Genomic DNA, 10414 nt, shown 5'->3' with positions numbered 1-10414 from the left:
AACGCTCCTCCGGGACCAGCGCTCCAGTGCTCCTCCGGGACCAGCGCTCCAACGCTCCTCCGGGACCAGCGCTCCAGTGCTCCTCGGGACCAGCGCTCCAACGCTCCTCCGGGACCAGCGCTCCAACGCTCCTCCGGGACCAGCGCTCCAGTGCTCCTCCGGGACCAGCGCTCCAGTGCTACTGCGGGACCAGTGCTCCAATGCTACTTAAGGTGTGGCCCTTCAATCACGTGTCACCTGCAAGCCTGTTAGATGTGCGCACTCGGGTCCCACCCCAGAGCTGGCGAGTGAGCATCTGTGTTTCAGCAAGACCTCAGGGACGGCTGCAAGCTGCACCCACCTTCGCCTACTGGGCATCACCAAACTGCTGCTCAGGATAGTGGCCGGGGCCACACCGGTATGGAGGCTTTGTGTCCCTGTGCTGAGCACTTGCAGGGCTCTCTGTGGAAGCGCATTCCCTTCAGTCCTGGGAAGTATTCTGTGTCATTTCTTCAACAATCTCCTCTCCTGTTTTCTGTTTCTCGGGTTGAAGTTCCTGTTTGATGGATCTTCTGTGTTGAGCTGGTCTTGTTGTTTTTCAGTATTCTTGACTTGTTCCTCTTTTTGCGTTTATGCATTTTACCCTCGGAGATTTCTCTCCTCTTCCATCCCTTCTCGTGCATTTTAAATTCCTACTATTATATTTTTAATGTTCAAGAATTTTAACACTGCCTTTAAAAAAATAACATTCTTTTCTCATTGAATAGGTGCAATACTTCAGGGGATTTTCCTCTGACTCCTTTTTTCTGTGTACTGGAGTCTCTGTATTTTCAGTTATTGGATTTCATCAGACATCGGATGCCCTTGGCTGTCCCCACTATAAGTGAAACACAGCAAAGCTACTAGGCAGCACTGAACATGTGGGTGAGGCTTGTGGACTGGAGGTCTCACAGTGGACTGGGCAGAGACCCACTGATTGGGGAACCCCCAGTGTCAAGATTTGTCCATCTGTTCTCTTTGATCAGTTTCCCAGAGAGAAATTCAATAATGTCCTGCCAGCCGGGAGCAGAAATTCACACCTATAATCCCAGCACTTTGGGAGGCTGAGGTGGGTGGATCACAAGGTCAGTAGTTCGAGACCGGCCTGACCAACATGCAGAAACCCCATCTCTACTAAAAATACAAAATTAGCTGGACGTGGTGGTGGGCACCTGTAGTCCCAGCTACTCGGGAGGCTGAGGCAGGGGAATCGCTTGAACCCGGGAGGCGGAGGTTGCGGTGAGCCGAGATCGTGCCATTGCACTGCAGCCTGGGCGACAAGAGCAAAACTCTGTCTCAAAATGATAAATGTCCTGCCTTGGGGGTGGATGGATGTTGACTAGGCCTGGCTTTTATCAGCCTCCATCATGGATTTTAATGGGGGATTCGGGCTTCTCCATTTACATGCTGATTTCAGTAAGGCACCTTGCCCCACCCTTTGGCTACCCTTGGGGTCCCCAATCCAGAATCTTTTCAGATCACCCTTGGCCGGCAGTAAACCTGTCTCCTACCATGGTCAGAGAAGGGCAGTCACCAGGCCGAGAGAGGGGACCTGCAGATGGAAACACTTCTTTCAGTCAAGACAATCCTCAGACCCACCCTGAACTTCCACCTGCGGGACACCTGGCCCCTCCAAGTTCTGTGCATTTGGGCGATTCTGCAGAGTAAATGGGCTTGTTCGTGCTTGTTCGTGCTTCTGGCTTCCTTCTTTGTAGACATTTTGGGGTTGACGCTAAGCAAATCTTACTGTTACGGCTTCCAGAGCTCTTCAGATATCTGTCACTCGCTGTCATCTTCTCTCTGTTCTTTTTATCTTCGTGGTTTATGCCATTTTCATTCCTTTATGTCATTCTAGTGGGGTTTTGAGGGACATACGAAAATATGAACATATTCAGAGCACCATATGTAACCAGAAGTGCGTGTCCATTTAAAAGACACTTTTACATACGTACATGTATGTTTGTAGAACTCATTCTGATTATTTGTGTGTAGATGGCCTGATCTGTTCAGCATCACGTGTGTGAGCTGCATGAACACACAGATCTGGCCCCTCCTTTCACAGCGGCTTAGGAAACGTTCCAGCAAGTCAAGGCACCATAGTTTTTCCACTGATGCGTCTCAGAAACACAGGCAATCATGGTCTTTTGATCAACACAGTGGCTCAATGCAAATGTTAATCTTCATTGTTTTAATTCTGAAGCATAACGTGCCACAGGGAAAGTGAGTTTCTTTACTATTTGCCAGCAGCTAGGACAAAAAGTGAATGGTGGGGACCCAGGAGCTCCCAGTTTGGAGAGGAGGCCCTTCCAGACCCAGGGACCCAGGGTTTGGGGCAGGAGACAGGAAGGATGGGAGGGTGTGAACACCGACCCACACACACACACACACACACACACATACACACACACACACACACGTATGTTCTCTCTCTTCAGGGAAGGGTTTTCCAGAAGCATTTGCCCATACTCTGAATGAAGTATTTTCATGCCAAGCCAAACCTCCTGAAGAGAAGTGAATTCATGGCGGAGGGAGCCACGTGCCCTGGCCAGGGATGCACCTGAAGGCTGCTCTTCAGTGAGTGAGTTCACAGCGTCCACCAGAGCTTCCCAGCTCCTCAAGCTGAAGACAGGCTGAGCAAAAACCAGGCAGGCCGTGAGGGGAGTCAAAGAAACCTAACAGGACCGGGCGCGGTGACTCACACCTGTAATCCCAGCACGTTCGGAGGCCGAGGCGGGCGGATCGCTTGAGACCAGGAGTTCAAGACCAGCCTGGCCAACATGGAGAAACCCCATCTCTTCTAAAAATACAAAAATTAACTGGGTGTGGTGGCGGGCACCTGTCATCCCAGCTACTTGGGAGGCCGAGGTGAGAGAATCGCTTGAGCCTGGGATGCGAAGGTTGCAGTGAACCTAGATTACGCCACTGCACTCCAGCCTGGGCAACAGAGCGAGACTCTGTCTCAACAACAAACAAACATACAAAAACCAAAGAAACCTGAGCCAGGTTTCGCCTGCGGTCCTGGGCCAGCCCATGGGAGGGCCACTGCTCCTGCCTCCCAGAGCTGGAGGGAGAGGCAGAGGGTGGGTGAATCTCACGCTCACTGCTCTGACTCCAGTGGTCACCTCTAAGGGACCACACGCAGCTTCAGAGGCCGTGCCCTGGGGTTTCATCTTCCATTAATACAGCAACGAGAAAGCCCGGCCAGGCGGCCCCTCGGACACGGCATGTGGGAACCCCCAGCCCAACCCAAGACACACCCAAACTTAAAATCATCACAAGGTAGGTTGGGGGTGTGGGAGGGGAGGGTAATAAATAAGGTCAGGGGCTGAGGGCGGTGGCTGGAGGGGGTGGCGGATGCAGACGGCTCCCCAGAGAGAAGGGGCGCAGAAAGGCACCGGGTGGGGGAGGCAGACCGCTCCCAACACTGGTTTGTTGAGTCATGGCCAACAGGGTGGCTGGCGAGGGCTCAAGGACCGGTCGGGGGAGCCGGGCAAGGTCTGGCAGGAATCCTCCACAGAGAAGTCTGTTGCAGGCACCAAATGCCTCAGCCCAGGCAGCCGGAGGGGCCTGCTGGAGCCGCGTCAGCACTGGGGGCTCATCCAGGTGTGTCTTTTACCTTTGGAGGAGAGAAGAGGCCACCGCAGGGTGAGCAGGGGTGGAGTCGCTCCCACCCCAGGGACAGCTCGGCCTTTGGGAATGAGATGGAGGGGCTAGTGGGGAAGGCAAGCTTCTGCTGACAGCACCCGTGCCTGAGCCCCAACTCGAGACCAGCGCCGCTCTGCTCTGCTGTGTGATGGCAGGAAAGTCACCTGCCCCTCTGGGCTTCAGGCCCCCTCCTAACCCAGGTGATCAACATGGCGACCTCAGGATGCCGGAAGGAGCTAATGGGCAGGGAGACAGAAAATCCTCCTCCAAGCCCATCCTTCCCACGTTGTTTCTTAAGCCCAGAAAACCTCTCTCTGTGCTGGGCCACACGGCTTCCCCTTTATTGCCGGGCATTTACTGAGGACCTCCTAGGGGAAGGCCGTCCACATGACACTGACTTTTCTCTCCCCAGAACCCTTGCGAAGGACACTGTACTGATAACAGAACTGGGCGCAGAGATCAAACCTAAGGGTGAACCGTGTTGAACTACTGATATTTCACGTTTTTGAACCAGAAAAACGCAATTTCAATTGGGCGCGGTGGCTCTTACCTCCCAAAGTGTAATCCCAACACTTTGGGAGGCCAAGGTGGGAGGACTGTTTGAGCCCGGGAGTTCAAGACCAGCCTGGGCAACATAGGGAGACCCCGTCCCTTTGAAAAATACAAAACAATTAGCCGGGCCTGGCGGCACTTGCCAACAGTCCTAGCTACTTGGCAGGCTGAGGCAGGAGGACCTCTGGAGCCCAGGAGGTCGAGGCTGCAGTGAACTGTGGTCACACCAGTGCACTCCGGCCTGGGCAACAGCATGAGATCCTGTCTCAAAAAAAATTTTAAGAATGCAATTTCATATGGTTCAACCTGGGGAGTCTGCTCAAGGTCACGTGGCTGTGGGTGGCAGGGCTGGGACAAGAACTCAGGGCTGCCGATTCCACACGGTCCTCTGTGGAGGACCTCCAGGAGGCTCGAGGGAGGGGGCAGGGTCCGCTCTGCAGCCACAGATGCCTCCCGGATGCTCTGCAGCTCCTGGGGAACCCTCAAGTGGGGAAGGAGAGGGGTGGGGCAGGTGCTCCTGCGGGGGGCTGCCAGTGCCCTCCACACCCCGGGGACAGAGATCAGCTGCCACCCTGGTGCACGCGTGGACCCATGAATCCTCCGGCCAGGGAGGGGCCCAACCTGCCCGGAACTTCCTTCTTGAAGGAGACAGGGCTGATCCTGCACCTGCGCAGTTCTCTCCGGCTTTAGTTTAAGAAGTCTCCCACCCCCGCCACAGGATGCTCCTGGGCCAGCCAGGACTGGGTCCAGAGGCACAGGGCAGGGTGGGAGCCCACAATTCTCCCCGCACTCTCTCTGTGCCTTCGTTTCTACACCCATCCAATGGGGACAATAAGCCTCCCAGCCACTCTGCCAACACAATGGAAGTTTGGCCCAGAGGAGCTGGCACGTTTTATAAAGCGGAGGATGGTAATCACTGCTGTAATTAGTGAGAGTGGCTAGGGATGGTTACCATTCTCATTCCGGGTCCCTCTCTCTGTTCCTTGCAGGCAGGGACGGGGTCTGGCTCACCTGGTTCCCTGCACAGTGCTTGGTAAACATGCAGAATTGAAAATGTCACCAACCAGCCTCCAGTTGGGAAGGAGTGAGTGACAGGGACGCGGCCGTGGGGGCAGGAGAGGGGAGAAGACAGCAGCTGGGTACTCACCGCGGCCCTTCAGGTCGGCCTGGGGTAGGGGCCCCCCCTGCGGGTCGGCAGAGCCTGTCCCCATCTCACTGGCCAGGCTGCTCTGGCTCCCGGAGAGGTGGCCCGGCGGGTGCGTGAGCCCCATCCTGGGGTCCTCCACACTGCCACCTGTGGGAGATCACGTGTGGGCCCTGCGGATCTCAAACTGAGACAGGGTGATCTCAGTTCAGTTCCTCGTTTGGAACTGTGGTGGGTCTCTGTGGGATGTCTGCCCCCCACCCCACCCAAACGGCTGCCAGGCTCTGTCATGACCCCACCCTCTGACCGCTGCTGTTGGATCCAAGAACAGGCCTGCAGGTCGTTTCGCTAAGTCACAAGTCACCAACTTGAAAATCCACAATGATCACGGAATGGGGGTGGGGGTGGGGTGGGGGATATGTATTTCGGTTAACCTAATAAGACAGAGATGTTGACTGCTGCCTTAACTCACTAACGGGTCTTCACTCAAACATGGTTTCTGGTCCTGGCCTGGCCAAGAGAGCAGACATGGAGCCTGCTGCTTCGCTGACCGTTTCCCGTCTCCCAGTCCTGCGTGGTTAGAGCTGAGCGTGGGTGTGGAGCGAGGGCACAAGGGCCCACGGTGGGAGGCGGAGGGGAGTATAAAGCCTGCCCCGGAAACCGAGGCCGGCAGGTACGTTTCCTTTATACTCGTCTAAATCTCTAGACTCTACAGCCTGAGGGGCCTAGGAAGTCACTGGTGCGGCGACAGTTTTCATCTCTTGCACCATCTCTACCCACTGATATTGGCCACTTAGAAAACTGCACTGAGGAGGATTCGGAAGGCACGTGAGGGCTCTGTGGAAAGAGTATCACGAGCACCTAGTAATGTCTGCCATGGTCACGGGAGTGGGGGGTGGTGGTACGTGTGCCAGGCCTTTGCCGGCTCTGATTTAGCTCAAACTTCCATTCCCAACCCAGTGTTGGTCCCCAGACAGGATCCCCAAGGCATTTCATTCCTGTTTGGGGCAGTTATTACAGAACCCTTTTTTCTTACGTACTAAAATTGGCCTCCCTGAAATTTCTGTCAAGGATCCCAGTTCCTACCTGTGGAGTGACTGACTGAAGCCCTTTTCCCAGAAGTCCTTCGTGTGTTTGAAGGACAGGAAAATGTCTTTCCTTGCCTCTCCCAGGCCTTCTCTGCACCAGTCTCAATGCCCCAGTTAACTTTCTTTCATACAGCAGGTTCCAGAGGGTGAGCTCAGGGATATCCACGTCAGAAGGCGCTTTGGAGGCCACCCGTTCTGTCTCACTTGCTAACGAGAAGGAAATGCAGGCCCAGAGGTCACAGCAGGTCCTGGGGACCTCACGGTGGTTTCATGGCAGGACTGACCTAGTGCAGGGAGTTCTGTACCTGATTTTCTCAGCTCTCATGATTCAGGAAGCGAACTCTCCGCTGGGAACACTCACAGGTGGGCATGGGAGGAGTCCCAGGTGTGTGAGCCAAGGACATGCGGTGGCCTGGCTGGCCCTGGCTCCTGTCCCTTGCCTGCTCTCCTTCCCCCACTGTGTGTACAGAGGAGCCTCAAAGAGCCTCGTTGTGCCGTCCCTAGGCCCGTTTCTCCTTCCAGGTGTAGAACTCCTTGGACACCCGCTGGGAAGCAGCAAAGCCACTCTGTCCCTGGGTCCTCGGAAATAAGCAGCACTTTTTTTTTGCTGGGGGGGGGACAGAGTCTCGCTCTGTCCCAGGCTGGAGTGCAGTGGCGTGGTCTCGGCTCACTGCCACCTCCGCCTCCCAGATTGAGGCGATTCTCCTGCCTCAGCCTCCCAAGTAGCTGGGATGACAGGCACCGGCCACCACGCCCAGCTAATTTTCTTATTTTTAGTAGAGGCGGGGCTTCACCATGTTGAGCAGGATGGTCTCAAGACCTCGTGATCTGCTCACCTCGGGCTCCTGAAGTGCTGGGATTACAGACATTAGCCACTGTGCCCAGCCTAATAGTTTCATTTCATTTCTTTTCTTTTTTTCTTTTTTTGAGACGGAGTTTCGCTCTTGTTGCCCAGGCTGGAGTGCACCGCACCCAGCCAATAAGCAGCATTTGACTCCCCACCTTACCTGACTCCCTCCAGGGTTTGTCGCCTTTCAGGCCCCTGACCCCAGCGGGCGGGAGTCTGTCCTCTAGGCTGGAGGAGCTGAGATCTGAGTCACTGTCACTGTCGCTGGAAACCACTGGAAGAGACAGACCACAGCACAGGAGGTCACCCGACCAGCCTCTGCCTGCAGGCGCGGGCGGAGGGGCCAGGGCCGAGGCAATGGCCTGGGGATGGGAGGACGCGCACTTCTGCCGGCCAAAGAGGCGAGTCCTGGTGTGAGGAGGCTAGGACTTGGGCTCTGCGTGACCAGCAGAGAGAGTTCGCCTGTTGGCCAGCCATCTCCACACACCACCCCCCGTTCTAGTTCCTCTGGCAGAACCAGAACCCGCTTGCCGTGGCGGAGGCTGATTCTCACTGCGGTGCAGACGGGACAGCTCTGAGGCCTCCACTCGTGAGGCAGAAGGCATAAGGCCTGCTCTGCGGGTGCGGGTACAGGTGCGGGGAGAGTCGGAGCTGACCCTCGGGGAGCATTCCAGGCACTTTCCACAGACACATTCACGGAAGCTTCAGAACTCTGTGAGGTAGGAAACAGCACGACCCCCATTCCACAGGCAAGAAAACAGGGGCGTAGGCCCAAGTTGTAGTGGAAGAGCCGGGATTCTCCTCCCAGCAGGCTGGTTCCACGGCCCCTGCTCACCACCCTCTGATTTCACTGCAAGAACTGAAGTGGGAGCCAGCAGGCCTGGGCTCTCATCCCAGTTCATCCAGTAACGCACAGTGGGGTCTCGCAAATCCGGAAGGGAGCCAGACGCACGGGGCTGGAGTCCCAGCAAGGGGAGGCGAGGATCTTGTCACAGTGAACACCTACCGTGGAAAAACTCTCTTTTCTGGACTAAATGGAAACCGTATTTGGCTGGGTAATCAACAGTGGGAGTCATAATACAGGATATAGCTACCCTTTAAACGTTCTAGTTTAAACACGGAAATGTACATCCATTCACCAATCTTTCGATGCTGGGCTTAGGTACTTCTGCAAGATTGGTCCACAGTCTCTCAGGCATAAACTGCACACGTATTGCATTGTCTGCAACCCCAGCTGCAGTTTCTCTGAATTGCAGCGGGACCCACAGACCCTGGCAAAGCAGGACAACCGCAGAATCCTCCTTTTTCCATTTCTTCCTCTTGGTTCTCACCCCTAATTGTCCTGCCCACCCCTAATTCCATAGATTTTTATAAAGCAAGTTGCTTCCATCAAGACTTTCCAGGGTGGGGCGCGGTGGCTCACGCCTGTAATCCCAGCACTTTGGGAGGCCAAGGCGGGTGGATCACTTGAGGTCAGGAGTTCGAGACCAGGCTGGCCAACATAGTGAAACCCCATCTCTACTAAAAATACAAAAATAAGCTTGGTGTTGTGGCGGGCTCCCGTAATCCCAGCTATTCGGGAGGCTGAGGCAGGAGAATCACTTGAACCCGTGAGCTAGAGCTTGCAGTGAGCTGAGATCGCACCATTGCACTCCAGCCTGGGCGACAGAGCGAGACTCCGTCTCAAACAAACAAAAACGACTTTCCAAAGCCTCAGTTTTCATGAAACAATTCTGTCTCTTTTATGACTCTTCCCATCAATTTGCATAACATTTAATTAAGTGATATCATTCCAATACCGAGTACAACTGCACAGAAAGGTCTGGATCAAGGGTAACCAGCTCTCACAAGTGAGAAACTCAGCAGATGGGGCAGGAGTCAGGGTGCTTGTCAGGGTTTTCCTTGGGGAATGCAGAACGCTGGTGCTTACGGAGGAAGGTTAGGGTGGGTTGAGCTCTTATGCCAGGCACTGGGCTGGGCCCTTACTGAGTACCATCTTCCTCCGTCTTCCAAACAGCCCTGAGCCATGATACCCGCTGGTGGGAGATAAGACTGGAAAGAAAATCTGTCTATACCAAGGGTGGCTGATCCCAGCTTCACCCTCTTTAAAGGCTCCCCACGTCCCCAGGACCACCCTGGGCTCCTGCCCTTTGTCTACACTTCCAACTGCATCCCACGTTCCCCGCCGTCTCGCCCTGGGTGCCTCCAGCCTCCTGCGGCTTGTGGCTCCTGCCACCACTGTCTTCTCTCGGATCAGTTAGAAAACTGCCTCCTCCAGGAAGCCCATCTCACCCGCACGCTGGCTGGCTGAACGCCCTGTGCTCTCTGCTACAACTGCACCAAACCACTTTCTGCTGTTTGCATGTCTGCTTCCCCTAGCAGGTCATGAGGCTCCTCCAGGGCGGGGACCAAATTGCACATGCAAATGAGGCTGGTGGGGCCTTTCCTCTCTGTGGCCTCCCCTCCCTGTGGCCCCTCCTCTCTGTGGCCCTGACCTGTGCACTGGGGCAGGAGTGATGAGCATGGGGTTGGGCCTGGCCTTTCCTTCCTCCATCTGCTCAAAGACTCTGCCTTTTTCTGTCCTGCTCTCCGGGGGGAAGTTGTGCTTTGGCTCCTTGGACTTTTGTGACGCAGCAGCAAGAGGAGATGGGGATGGGGCATGGTTGTGGTCTGTGTGCCCTCTTGATAGTATTTGAGAAATGCGAGGAAAACCTGCCCTATTTTGCGATTGTTTTTTGAGTCCTGGACTGAGCTGCTTTGATCATGAATCCACCAAGACTAGACCTCGTGGACGTCCGTTTTATAAGCATGTATGTAGTTTTGACTCACTGATTAGATGCCAACCTCATGGGTCCCATGAAACAGGGATGGGAGGAGGTGGGAAGGAGCCAGGGATTCCTGCTGGGCTCCTGGAGCAAGTCGTTCTCCATGTTGCCCTTGGGGCAGCTACGGTGAAATTAGAGGCCTGTGGCTCATCCTCCCGGGAGCAGGGAGGTGTCCAGCAGGAGGACAGTCCTGCGGAGGGCAGGGCGGCTCGCCTCCACACTGCTTTCCGCCTCTCTCTGGCAGAGATGCTCATGGGAGGTCCAGTCATGCTTCCTGACTTGGAATGTCCCATCT

At 55.2% G+C, this 10414-nt stretch overlaps 1 protein-coding gene across 17 annotated transcripts in view; it reads right to left on the bottom strand.

Annotated features, from left to right (window-relative positions):
• Positions 1–1244: 1244 nt before the first annotated feature.
• The window catches only part of RPH3AL (rabphilin 3A like (without C2 domains)), a 152250-nt gene continuing 143080 nt past the window's right edge, over positions 1245–10414 (bottom strand). For 8 of the 17 annotated variants that reach the window (XM_033185245.1, XM_033185252.1, XM_033185242.1 and 5 more), the window contains 5 exons: positions 7455–7568; positions 6446–6654; positions 5363–5509; positions 1971–3634; positions 1831–1869 (listed from right to left, as the gene is read on the bottom strand). In XM_033185245.1, the coding sequence (XP_033041136.1) occupies positions 5372–5509; positions 6446–6654; positions 7455–7568 (461 nt within the window). In that variant the 3' untranslated portion in view covers positions 1831–1869; positions 1971–3634; positions 5363–5371. The other 9 variants (XM_033185256.1, XM_033185255.1, XM_033185258.1 and 6 more) reach the window with 7 other exon arrangements.

Source organism: Trachypithecus francoisi, unplaced genomic scaffold (assembly GCF_009764315.1).
Source record: "Trachypithecus francoisi isolate TF-2019V2 unplaced genomic scaffold, Tfra_2.0 Lachesis_group20, whole genome shotgun sequence".
NCBI classification, from domain to species: domain Eukaryota; kingdom Metazoa; phylum Chordata; class Mammalia; order Primates; family Cercopithecidae; genus Trachypithecus; species Trachypithecus francoisi.
Note: the sequence above shows the minus strand (reverse complement) of the source record. Positions and strands in the feature narration are given on the sequence as shown.